Source organism: Panulirus ornatus, chromosome 13, assembly GCF_036320965.1.
Source record: "Panulirus ornatus isolate Po-2019 chromosome 13, ASM3632096v1, whole genome shotgun sequence".
Classification (NCBI taxonomy): domain Eukaryota; kingdom Metazoa; phylum Arthropoda; class Malacostraca; order Decapoda; family Palinuridae; genus Panulirus; species Panulirus ornatus.
The window spans coordinates 54,560,813-54,574,916 of NC_092236.1; the positions used below are offsets into that span (position 1 = coordinate 54,560,813).

General features: G+C 35.4%; 1 protein-coding gene across 1 annotated transcript in view; it reads left to right on the forward strand.

Moving 5' to 3' along the window:
- The window catches only part of Dgk (diacyl glycerol kinase 1), a 150,230-nt gene extending 136,387 nt beyond the window's left edge, over window positions 1-13,843 (forward strand). The window contains exons 17-21 of the mRNA XM_071668967.1: window positions 2,736-2,876; window positions 3,399-3,554; window positions 4,345-4,558; window positions 6,973-7,154; window positions 7,396-13,843. Of these exons, the coding sequence (XP_071525068.1) occupies window positions 2,736-2,876; window positions 3,399-3,554; window positions 4,345-4,558; window positions 6,973-7,154; window positions 7,396-7,485 (783 nt within the window). The 3' untranslated portion in view covers window positions 7,486-13,843. The remainder of the gene's footprint in view (window positions 1-2,735; window positions 2,877-3,398; window positions 3,555-4,344; window positions 4,559-6,972; window positions 7,155-7,395) is intronic.
- Window positions 13,844-14,104: the final 261 nt, after the last annotated feature.

Here is a 14,104-nt window from a genome sequence, read left to right on the forward strand (position 1 = left end):
GCACATTATGCAGTTAGATCATTCTGCTATGCTGCTGTTATCCATGCTGTGTCTCAACAGTCACAAGAGAGAGAGAGAGAGAGAGAGAGAGAGAGAGAGAGAGAGAGAGAGAGAGAGAGAGAGAGAGAGAGAGAGAGAGAGAGAGAGAGAGTGTTACATAGATACACAGACCCAAGGTTCAAGTGAGGTGGTCTGTCCTTAACACTTAAAAACAGTAAAAAATCTATAAGCAGTAGAAGAAAAGGATAGCAAAGCAATAGCTCTCTCCCCACCTTCCCCTTCTTTCGGGACACACCAGCAGGAAAACAGGTACAAAAATTACCTTGCAGGATTAATAAGCCCGTGGGAAAATTTTACCATGCCTATAATCTTACTCTCTCAAAGCAGGTGACGTGGGCAAATTAGTGTTAGTATGATATCACAACAGGGCCAGGGAGAGATTAGTGGTTGAGAAGCTAGTGTGATATACCAGTGCATTATGATGGCTGATTATATGAATTATTCAGTACCAGAGAGTGACAATTGATTATCAAGCCTGATTTTGAAGATATTAAGGGTGTTGCTTTGTACATCATTTTCTGGGAGCTTACTCTATGCATCAAAAATGTCGATGGTACAAAAATATTTCATAAAGTCCAGATTAACTCGGTGACCTCTTAGTTTTAATCCATTTACTCTCATTGGTAATGCTGGCCCTATTGGGAAGAAATGTTAGAGAGAGAGAGAGAGAGAGAGAGAGAGAGAGAGAGAGAGAGAGAGAGAGAGAGAGAGAGAGAGAGAGAGAGAGAGAGAGAATAGGTGTCCACAATATGATATTGTCAAAAGGCAGGGCTAGTTTGTAGTGCTCACCACACCTAGCTAGCCACATGGTACTTCATATGTTCCAAACAAACTTTAAAGTTGATCTGATAAATGGTAGATGAAATTCATTCTGAGTAAGTGCAAGGCATTGAGGTGAGACACAGTGAAAGAGAGCATCAGTTTGATCATTACATATTGGGAAATAAGCTACATGAATTTGTGTGTGATTGAAACCTAGAGGTTAACATCATGCTTAACCTGTCACCAGAGATCCACATTATTAGAATCGTGCGAGGGAAACTGTTTGCTGGCAAATATTAGAATAACCTATATGTACAAGGAATTGTTTAGAAAGCTGTTCACAACATAGATCAAACTGTATTGTTTTATTCATGTCTGATCAACACTCCTAAAAGAAGCACCAAGATCAGATTGAAAGAATCCAGAGAAGAGCAACAATGATGGTAATTTACATTAAGAAACTGAGCTAAAGTTTGAGGCTGAGGGCTATTAATATGTCCTCTATGGGAAGAGATGTAATCTGATTACAGCTCTTAAGTTTCTAAATCATTTGGATGACACTGACAATAAACAATTCTTCATGAGGTGTTGTAACAAAGTAACCAAAGGCCATGACGAGAAGCTGGTTAGAAAAGATTTCAAGTGATGAATAGTTGGATTAAGCTAAATAGAGAATCTCTGAATGCTGGCAGCTTATAGATGTTTAAAAGGCTACTTGATGGTTTGGAAAGTTCAAGAGATTGGGCCTCCATGAATGTAGAATTATCTCCTGCTCTGTAAAGAAAGACACAACTGTAATTACATAAGCTTTCATGCTGTAAGTATGAAAACAAAGAGGCGGGCTAATTTATTACATATTGAGGTGGTAGCAGTGACTGTATGATATGAAAGTGTTAAAGAACTAAAATAGCTCTATTATATGATGCAATAATAAAATTGGCAATTGAGGAAATAGTCTAAGATGATCATATTGAACATGAATGCAAATAAAATAGGTTTACTATGTTTATAAGGAAAGGGAGCCAAAATGTGAAATTTGGATGGATATTTCAGTCATTGAGAGGTTGTGAATGTTTTTATAATTAGATAGCACCTAGGAATGGAGAGTAAAATGAAGATTGAGATACCACATTGCGAGAATGAGTAAAGCATTGTGTCCTTTTATGTGCTCCTGAGACAAGTTTGTAATAGTAGGATGATTATGAGAGTGCAAGCTTTTAAGGTGGATCTTCTGAAAAGTAAAACTGAAATCCAGAGAGATGACTGTTTAAGGAAGAAGGGAACAGAAAGTTGAGAAGATTTTATTGTGCTAAATAAAGGAAAAGATAGGTTTCTGAAGTAAGGTTTCTGAAGTAATATGAATATATAGAAAGAAAAGATGTAAGGATTTGGTTAGAGAGTACATGTGAATATGGTTAATGGGGACAGATCTAGAGAAACATCATTATTAAATTGTGGGGGACAGTGTGAAGGAACTTCAACAATATGCCGAGATCATTAGTAAGAAGGGGATGTAGGGTTTACTGTTGCACTGTATAATAGAAGATGTATATGATAGTGGATTGAATCAGGGCATGTGAAGCATCTGGGGTAAACCATGGAAAGCTGTGTAGGTATGTATATTTGCGTGTGTGGACGTGTATGTATATACATGTGTATGGGGGTGGGTTGGGCCATTTCTTTCGTCTGTTTCCTTGCGCTACCTCGCAAACGCGGGAGACAGCGACAAAGCAAAAAAAAAAAAAAAAAAGTATATGATAGAGACAAAACTTACAGTACATGGAAGTAGCTGCTATCATAACATATTTTGGCTTGGCTATATATGTATTTTTCTAATATCTGAGATTGATTAATGTATTATAATCGCTACTTTTATTTTGCTTTTACTGCTGACACTGACAGTATCTCCACAGAAAATAGAAAAATCAACTGTTGTGATGATGGACCGTTGGCACATCGAGGTCTCAGAACAGACAGGAACTCATGAAGATGCTGAGGATGTTGGGGACAAGATTCCTTATAATATTGTCAACAATTACTTCAGTATAGGTGTGGTGAGTGTTGGTGAATGATTTTAAACATTTTGTACGAGTGTCAATAATTTCTGTTTTTTTCCAAGTAATGGTTTTGGTCTGCTAATCTTTTATGAGCAGGATGAATAATTTTCAGTTCATACTTTGGTAAGAGTATATTTAAAGGAATACCTCCCACTTTACAGTTTATGATGTTACTAAGACAGATTTGCATGATAAACTGTAATATGACTGCATCATGTATGATTTTTGACTTACTGGTATTTATATGTCATGGAGTCTATTAGTTTATCTCTTACAAAAAATTAAACATCATTTTGAAACTTCCAGAAGTTAATGTTCAGTTTGCTGCAGTTTACAGTTGTTTATAATCTTAAGTGACTTAAAATGAATACTTAGGGAAATGTCTTTGGTTAATACATCTTGATTTAACTAGTCTGAATTATTATGAACTAATGCTTAATATTTATGGTTAGGGCATTGAAAGCTCATCTTGAAGGATGTAGTTCATTCCTTCCTCAGAGTTACACTTTATGGTTACAGGATGCAGCTATCTGCGTGAAGTTCCATCTTGAACGAGAAAGAAATCCTGAGAAATTCAACAGCAGAATGAAGAACAAATTATGGTATTTTGAGTATGCTACTTCTGAGACTTTTGCAGCCTCATGCAAGAACCTTCATGAAGATATTGATATCATGGTGAGTATTTACACCAAGTATATCAATTTGTTTCTTTACAAGCAGTAATGTGAATTTGACTTGTGTTACTTCCTTATTTCTTTCTTTGTAGGTTTTATCCTATGAGCAAACACATTGAGAGCATCTCTTTCTCTATACTGGAGCTAGTTGCACCTGACTGATCCTTTCCCCAGTTGCTAAGATTTTGCTCATATCATGCATTCCTCCAGTTTTCTGTTCTAGAAGAGCTTTATTGATCTTTTATACTTCCTCTTTTGTATTGTCTTCCTCCTCACTGTCTCCTTACATGTGATCTTGCAAAACTAATTGACATGCCTCTTTCACTGTTGTATCCAATTTCATCTTTGTAATACTCTATTTTTTCACAAACTTTAGATTTTGTCACTAGCATTCTCTCAGATTTTTCTAATACACCCTTGCTACTTATCCATGTCTCCTTTTTGTTTTGATTTCACTCTTTCCAGAAAAGTTTGTTATTTAACTTGAAGTTCTAATTCAATTGTCTTCCAAGATCCTCATTTACCCTCATTTTGTTGTTACGAACCATGTTTTAGCTTCTATTCAGGACTTTATATCCAATGACATTTTGAAATCCTCATTTTGTCATGCTATCTCTTTCTTTCCATAACCTATACATAATGCTGCATGCCTCCATCACAGCCTCTAATGCTATAATGCTTTCTTTATCTGCCTCCACAGCTCTACAAACTCATCTTGTATTATTTTAGAGCCATTAAACTCTTCATTTAACTTTATAAAACAACTCATAGAACATCATAATCTCTGACAGTGTGATGGTGTGTCTCTGGATTTATCAAATGGACCATCATTACAAGGAATTGCTGTGTTAAACATCCCATACACTCATGGTGGCTCCAACATGTGGGGTGACAACACTATAAAGAAGAGACATAAAACAGGCAAAAGTAAGAAGAAAAAGGATAGAGAAAGAGAACTGTCAACATCTTCCTTTACTTCTGCTGATCTTAGTACTGCTATTCAAGGTATGTCAATTTGTGAACAAACAGACAAATATATATTAAGGAGTGTAATGAATAATATAGAAAAAAAACTCCTATGACTAAGCAAGTCTGCCAACTGACATGCTTGCCAGACTGCTTCCTGAAAAGATTATCTGGGTAGATCTTGTATTTTTTTGTACATAAGTCTGGGTTTATTTAGAGGCTTAAGTAACTGAATAGAGTTAGTTTGAAATTTTGGGTAAGGATACTCACCACTATTTAGCTGAAACTAAAAACTGAGAATATATTTTTGTGTAAACCTAGTAAACTAAAAAAGGAGTGTAATGATGAATAATATAGAAAAAACTATGACTAAGCAAGTCTACAAACTGACATGCTTGCCTAACTGCTTCCTCAAAAGATTATCTGGGTAGATCTTATATTTTTTGTGTATAAGTCTGGGTGTATTTAGAGGCTTAAATAATTGAACAGAGTTAGTTTGAAATTTTGGGTAAGGATACTCACCACTATTTAGCTGAAACTAAAAAATGAGAAAATATTTTTGTGTAAACCTAGTAAGCTAAAAATTGAAAGTATATTTAGTATAAGTTTAGTAAATTAAAAATGAAGAGCATATCTAGTATAAGCTGGTACATTTAAGATTGAGAGCATAGAGAAACCAGGATAGAATTTTAAATCAGAAATAGAGTCAGGAAAGGTAAGAGAACATGGCTATATGGCTGCAACTAGATCTGCAGGTAGGCACAGTGAAGGGAAGAAAAAAATCAAAGAAACAAAAGGATAAATCATCTAGAACCACAAGGATGAGAAATTTATTGGCGGTCATAGAGGAACAGGATCATAAGTACAGCAGATGGAAGAAGAAATTATGAAACTGAGGAGCAAATCAGTGTGCCATCAAATGAATGAGGAAATTAAAGAGCTGAGAAATACTGTGAAGTCAGAGGCAATGATAAAAAATCATATCATTTGAAGTGATTCAGAAGGATTGCTTAAAAGATAATGGTCAGGAGGGTGCTCTATTTCACATGTAAGTGGATGGCAACTGATAGAGAAAAGAATGACTGGAAATGTAAAAGCTTTGAATTAAATATTTTACTTTAGTGACACTGCTGCAAAAGTATTAGAAAAACATTTATGAACCTAAAATAGATTATGAAGATACCTCTTATATAGATATAGATCTAGGGAAAATAAACACCACAAAAAAATGAATGTTTGCATGAACTGTGTTGTAAATATGGAATAGTGTGATCATGTGCATATGGTTTGATGAGACCTACAAGATGTTGCCAGGGAGAGCCCTATGGCATTGCAATGTGATGCCCACAGCACAGAAGCCTATCCTTATACTGATAGAGAATTTAGCTTTGTGACAGTGGTTCTTGACATTTTTTGGTTTGTGTCCTCCTTCACCTTAGTGTTAGGCACTATGGATCCCTTTTCAGTAACGACTCATTTTTTCATTGGAGGAGATTTGTTTTATTTGTTTAAATCATGCCAAAATAAAGCTCATCTTTTTTTTGGCAAACTCCCCATGCCAAAACATTGTTCTGTTTAATAAAAACAACCTAATGGCTACAAACCTTTTGACCCTCATGTTGGGAGCCACTTCTCTAATAGAAAGTGAGATGGGTTTACCTTGCCTCTTACTGTGTGTTGGAATCTCTTATTATATGCTGTATACCGAGTAAGAAAAGTTGTTTGGCCCATTAAGTTTTTTATCATGTATCTTCTTTTGGTGTCAAGTTTTTCTTTCTTTGTCTGTTTCCTTATTAATGCCACACTTGTAATGAAGCACTGTGTGAACCATTTTCATGAGTGGGGTACCACAGCAAGGATTTTCAGTTTCCAGATTGCTATACATGAAAATGAGATACAGTATTATTTGAGATAGTATTATTTGTAAATTAGATCCTCAGAATATTGCATGTATGGTGACTGGCTGCTATAGGAAATTTTTTTGAATATTCTCCAAAGATTCATGCCTCCTATTTTTTCTGTCAAATGTGGATCCAGGTCTTTGCATTCAATTTCCATGTATTTAAAGTTTCTCATTATTAGTTCTTTTCATTACAGATCAGGGCTTGTTTGACTGCCTATTGCATCATTCTGATTTTGCCTTCATGATTTTAGTTGAATACTTGGTCTGGTTCATAGAATGTTTTTGAAGGATTTATAATACATTTAACATTCAGGCTGGTTTTCTTATATACCAGCTGAAAGGATTAGCATCTAACCATAGTTTCTTTTTTTTTTTTTTTTTTTTGATTTAGTGTGTATTGTTTGGTTGTGGATTTATAGGTCTGAATATATATTACTTTGCAAAAGGTCTTGCAGCATAAGATTTATGGAAATTTCCCTCAGATAATTTTTTTATTTCCTATAAATTCAAAGCTCATATAGAGTATAACATGTGACTTACTTCATAACAGATATTGGTGATAAATTGATTGAGGTGATTGGACTTGAAAACTGTCTCCATATGGGTCAAGTGAGAACAGGCCTTCGTGGATCTGGTCGCCGCCTTGCTCAGTGCTCCTCTGTTGTCATAAGAACAAGAAAGAAGTTTCCCATGCAGATTGATGGCGAACCTTGGTGTCAACCTTCCTGCACAGTGAGTTCATGCTTCACCTGGTTGTTCATGTTTTTCTTAAAAGGAGTGGCTGTGATATGTGCAAGATTAGAGAGTCTTGTAGCATGTATTCTATTTATGTAACCTCTTATTACAGCAGATAATATATATTCTTAAGGAGCATAGTGAGTATAAAGTGTATGTGCTTTTAGTAAAACAGTAATACTTTTTCATGGGAACTAAGTTTTGATATTTAAAACAAATATTTTTTCTGAAATTCCAGATTCACATCAGTCACCATAACCAAGTGCCAATGTTGATGGGTCCTGGAACCTGTAGAAAAAAAGGACTCTTTTCCTTCATTCATAAGTGACAGGGGGATTTTGGGGCAACAAAAGGTGCCTCAAAGTGTCCTAAAGATTCTCTCAGGTTCTCTAAGCTACGATTTCTTGCTCGCAGGCCATAAACAAGTTGACTGTCAAACATAGAATAGTTCTCAAGCTGAGAAAGTGCAATGCTTTGATGTGATTAAATGACGTAATTGGCCTAAGATTTACAAATGTACATAATTTCTGCTGCAAGTCAGAAAAAATTAATCAAACATTGTACATCTTTCAGTCATACAGGCAAAACTACAAGATGTTATGACAAGATTAAGACAGAGATCTCTTTTAGCATAAATCATTTTGACTGAGAGTTGAGCATATTGGGATAACATTAATTGAATATTGTTTACAGCATAAGAGAATTACATCAAAACTGAAAAGTTGCCCAAATATTAAGTTTTGAATATTTATTGGAAATAAGTATAAAGAGGTATTAGTACAAGAATAATCATTATGAATAAATGGAGTATGTTGATTAAATGGGCATCATACTAGAAAAATTTGCACTGATGTAAATGACAACGTAAACTGTCAAATGACTAAAGATTGTGACAATATTAGGCAGCAAGGAGGGCGAGCTTCTTCCTTACTCTTCCTGGTATGTCATTTTGATAATATACACAAAATACAAGAGCTTAGGAGTCAGATATATATATATATATATATATATATATATATATATATATATATATATATATATATAGTTTAAAAATCAAATTCATATTATTAAGAACTGTGATGTGTTACTTCACTACAACAGCATTTACAGTTTAATTCATGCATTTCAACTATATAGTATTGGTTTATACATATAAAATTTAGGTTGTAGGTTTTGATATTAATGCTGTGCTGCATATCAGTATATAAATTTTACAGTACTGTTTTCAAAAATTTTATGGAATGCCCATCAAATGCAGAATTAATTTCAATTCTGGTTAATGCTTCAGGTACATGGTTTATGTGCAAAACATATATGTCTTAAACTACTTCACAAAATTCTTCTCAGTTTGAGATATATCATAAGGAACAGTTTATTCATGGTTGATTTGTCAAAAAATTAATGGTACCCCACAAATTAGAATATTTCCATACTATAATTAATTTATAGATCACTATTACTGAATTAATTCTTGGCATTACTTCATTTATTGATAATCATAAAAATTTTGATAATTCCAGTGCTCAAAAAGAGATACTTTGTATATGAAATTGAAATATTCAAAAAATGACAGATATTCATGTTATGAACACCAAATATTTAGCAGCATTGCATTATCCTTGGAGACTTTGCCCTCATGATTATTGAATAATACCATGGTAAAAGTTTATTTTTATTAGTGTGGAAGTAATAGCCTCATAATCTGAATCTTGAATGACAGGTAATAAGATGGTGAGGACACATTCTGTGTACTGTGTATACTACAAAAAGTACACTGCTTTCTCAGGTTTCATCGTTTCCTTTCGGATATCTTTAGATATTGTTGTCATAACTACCCATATTTTGTTTTAGATATTTCTGATGTTGATACATTAGGCTGTACTTTGTTTGCAGTACTTTAGATGGATTAGTACTTGACGTGCTGGAATCATTTGTTAGTGAGAAAAGTAAATAGTAAATCTGTCAGTTCTTTGAGGAAAGGTAAGTTTTCTTTACTGCTGTATTCCTATAACATACAATGTAGAATTTTATTTAACACTGATATATTATTTGAAATTTTGATGTTATTAATCTAGAGGCAAACTGAATGAGCAACAGTAGACTGAGAATAGTGTATGACAAATGCTCATTTCACTCAAAATAAAAACACTTGACAGAGAACTTAAATGAAGAAAGAAACCAGTAAAACATGCAAGGAAGTAGCAGTAGCATTAGCAGCAGCAGCAGGAAACGAGACTGGAAGAGGACAATTCGTGGTACTACTCTTCAAAAACTCATTTTTTGTGGTTATTAGGGGGTAGGACTACTCAAAGGGGCCCCAGGGATATTTTGGAAGTAAATATTAATGGATGCAGACACAAATTTGCTGGTAGACTAAGACAGATTCTGAATGGAGAAACGTAAATGCCACTAATAAAGACACAATTGCTGTTTAGGACTTCCATGATCCCAATTATTTTGAGCCATTCATAATTCATAAACTAAGGAAAACAGGGTATTATAGTGGTGTGCAATGCTAGTATTATGGAACAGTGACACACAATGAGAAGAGAAACACTAAGATGGGTAATAGAACTGACTAATCCAAAACTGGAAAACGTTAAGATTGGCACTTTTCATTTCGGAGATGGGGAGATTTTTTTTGATTAATTTTGAGCTACAAAACAAATAAACTCATCTGTAGATATTTGAGAGATTATAATAAAGTCATTAGCTCTGCAAGAAACAGGCAGATGAATTGTAAGCCAGTGCACAAATGAGGGAGGTTGTATATGGGAACCTATAGCTGGAAGAGGACCATCTGAAGAAGGAAGAAAGGGAAACTGGAAAAGGGTAGCATGTCAGATATCTTCTTGATGCCATGGATTTGAAAACTATGGATTATGAAGTTATAGATGTTAGGAGCATAGGGACATACAGTCAAGAATTTGGGGAAGGCCACTGAAGACTACATTTGGTATAGATGTCTGTGGCCAAAAAGGTGTTTAATGAGGCAAATCAACTTGCTAAAAAAGTTCAAAGGAATGTTTGTCAGGTGACATATCAAGTGAAAGGAGAAAGCCTAAGAAAACTGGCAAAGTTAAAAGATGAGAGGAATCTGATTAAACCAGAGGGATAAACAGCATTTCTATCTCTGGGAGGCTAGAACTAATTTGTAGCATGTGCCTTGGACTGAAGGTTATACACATGCAGCTGCCAATTTGCTCAAAGCAGTACATAGCAGGAATGGATACTCTTAAATTAAAAAAATATGTATAACCGGACTGCACTTTCACACTGTACATAATTGGTAAAAATACTGTGGGAAGGAAGTGTATGGTGGTGCTGTTTACAACTCTCCAGGAAGTGCAGTGACCCAGAGCAGATGTCCATTAAGATAAATGAAGAAACAAACTTGATGATGAGGGAAGTGGCAAGGCACTTCCTCCTTGGAAGCTGTAAAGTGTTTATGATGGGTGATTTCGATTACAAGGAATATACTACGGAAACTTGAGATTCTTATGGAGGTAAGGAGTCATAGGGACACAAGTTTTTAGAATGTACAGAGTAAAAGTTCCCGCGTCAGCACATCATGGTGCATATGAAAACAAAGGGGGACGTATACATTGATTTGCACATTGGAGAAAATGAGGATGTAGTGGTTGATTCTGATTTATTGGTGTAGGAGGATGCAAGAAGGGGATCAGTAAGGGTACATGAAGAAAAAATACAGTTGTTGGACCTATGTAGAGCTGATCTAGTTCTTTGACAGTATGAAGTGCAAAAGGAAGTTCTAAGAGAAAAAAAATAAACCAGCACTATAGAAGCTTCTGTGAAATTTACTGTGGAGGAGTCAGAATATGGGTACCTATGGATGCTAGTACAGGGGAGGGATTTGAAAGGAGAGACAGATGGCTCATCAGGGAATGCCAAAAAACAAAAGAGCTCTAGAATGAACTAAGGAAGAGGTATAGATGACACTGTAGACAGCCAGCATATGAAAGTTATAAGAAAACAGGAAAGAAGTAATGCAAAGTAAGGAGGGAGGCACAGAGAAACTTTGAAAAAAGTACTCTGGACAAGGCAAATAATCCAAAGTTCACAATAAGTTCCTCAGGATCAATTACCTGTTAAAGAGTAGCTAATCAAGCTAAGAGAATCCGAGGAAAGACTTCTTGAGGGTGACAAAATATATGAGAACTAGAATGATAATTGTAAGTGTTTACATAGAGGAGGACAGTACTTCTTCAAAATTAGCGAGGTGTAAGGAAATGAAGTTGTGCAAAGTATAAAAGTTGACAGAAATGATAGAATCAAGCAATTAGAACAACTTGACCCATGTAAGAAATGTGATCCTGACGAATTCTCTCCACAAGTGATGAAAAAATGTGCAGATGCACTTGGCTGCTTGAGATATAGGGTAATTCCAGAGATGTTGAGGAGGGCGAATGTCATACCTATATTTAATATGATCAAGAAATTGTGCATAATTTCAGGCCAGTCTCATTAAGAAGTGGTCTGTAAAACATTACAAAAAATAATCAGAAAACAACTGTATGGCTTCATGGAAAGGAGAAACTACCTTGGGTGAATGTCATACCTACTTTTAATATGATCAAGAAATTGTGCATAATTTCAGGCCAGTCTCACTAAGAAGTGGTCTGTAAAACATTACAAAAAATAATCAGAAAACAACAGTATGGCTTCATGGAAAGGAGAAACTACCTTACTGAGAGACAACATGAATTTAGGGATTCATACATTTCAAATAAATCAGACTTCTGTGAGAGGGTGAGCTTCATCATAGGTAAAAGAGGTGGATTGGTGGACTGCTATCCTAGACACCCAGAGAGCTTTTGCCACTGAACTCCACTGGAGGTTGATTAACTCTTCTAGTGTTATGGTACCCAACTGACACAAGTGTAGCAGAATGCCACTGCCTCAGTTGAACTACTTATTAACTTGTGTACATTGTGAAATTTATTGGCTGGACCTGAATGACAACCCAAAGGATGAGCCATTGGAAGAACTTGGAGGCTCCAGTATCCCTCGAGTAAGCATGGGCGATACTTGCACTTTTTTGGATTTGCCTTGTCTAATGCGCACTGTGGTACCTGGTGCATACGCCTACCCTATCCACACACCTCTCAGGGTGGGGCATGCCACTGCCCCTGTAAGCATTCTTATGCCCTCAAAAATAGGGGAAATTCAAGATATGTTTATCAAATGAAGAAAATGTCTCATTCTAATTTATCTGAAGAGGATAGTGAAGTAGAAATGTACTGTGTTTGTGAGATGAAGGAGGATGTACTTCTAAGAGTGGGAAGAGGGCTCTGTAGAGGACCAATAGGATCAAAATCAAGTTCAAATTTGTTTGTGTGGTTAGAAAGTAGTGATTATAGGGTTATTGCAAGATCATAATTCGTAAGAAAAAATAATGGTTTTGGTTTTTTATATGCAACTCTAAATGAATCAGGAAAGAAGGGTATGTTGTAATTAGCACACTGAGGGATGGTAAATAAATGGTTCACTGAATGGATTAAGGAGCTAAAGTTATAGGCAGGAATAATGGGAGATACCCTTTCACTGGATAAAAGATTACCTTAAAGAAGGGGAGCAAAGGACACTCAAAAAAGACAAGTTCCTGAAATGGCATGCTACAGGCCTCACTATTGGTCCACTACCATTCTTGGTGTATTGTATATAATTAACCAGCCTGATGGACTGGACTCATCCTTAAATATGTTTGTGGATGATACATTGGTCTTGAGAGAAAAGATGATTATATTACCTTAAAGGAGGAACGGGACAAACTTCAATGCTTGTCTGAGAAATATATGATGAAATTTTCTGAGTAAGTGTAAGTTAATAAAGATGGGACACATGGAAAGATGGCCTCATTCTAGGTATTACAAAGTAGGAAATAAGCCTCTGGAATCTATGTATGAAAGAGGCCTAGGGTTCAACAATGTGCCTAATCTAACATCAGTTATGAACTGGGAGAATTGTTAAAGAGGTGGACTGTCTGCTCGCAAATACTTGTTTCAGATTCAAGTTTATGAATAACAAAATATTTGGAAATGTTTAAGTATATGATTAAGAAAAATTTGTTTAACTCCTCACTACATATGTTAGACCAAAACTGAATAATGCTTCTCAAGTGTAGTCATTACACTTAAAAAAAGAACAAAGCTATGATAGAAAGGGTCCAGAGTACAGCAACTCCGACGTTACCTGAATCATGAGAACATAGCTACAACAAATACAAATAGTAGGCTGAGTGCTAAATATTTGTATTCTCTGCAAGAAAGAAGACAGAGGAGTGACCTTATAAACAGCCTTCATAATTCATATCAGTTGGATGATGTTGGCAGTGGAAAGTTGTGCATGAGTAACTAGAGGCCATGACAAGAAGCTAGTTAGTATGGATGTAATGACTTACTGTTTTATCGTAAATGTGTTGGATTGTTGGAATAAGCTTAAGGAGAAAATGGTGAATACTGGTTATCTTATAAAGGTTTCAAAGGTTACTTAATGGAGTAGAAAGTCCAAGAGATGGGGCCCTGGGAGTGTAAAACTCTCCCTCACTGTATATTATAATAGGTAACTGCAAATAATTACACACACACACACACACATGCATGCACACACACACACACACACACACACACACACACACACACACACACACACACACATGCACACAACAAAGATGGTACCACAAATAAGTGAGTTTAGTTACAGGGAAAGGCTAGAGCCTTTAAATTTGCCCACCTGGGTAGAGAGAAGAGTGATCTGATCACAACCTTTAATATTCTAAAACAAATTGATGATGTAGACAGTGAGCAGTTCTTTGAAAGATGTAGGAACAAAGGAAATAACATGAAATTAAGCAAGAAACTTGTTAAAAAAGATGTAAAGAAGTACTTTTATAGTATAAAAGTGGTGTTGAAAAAGATGCAAACAAG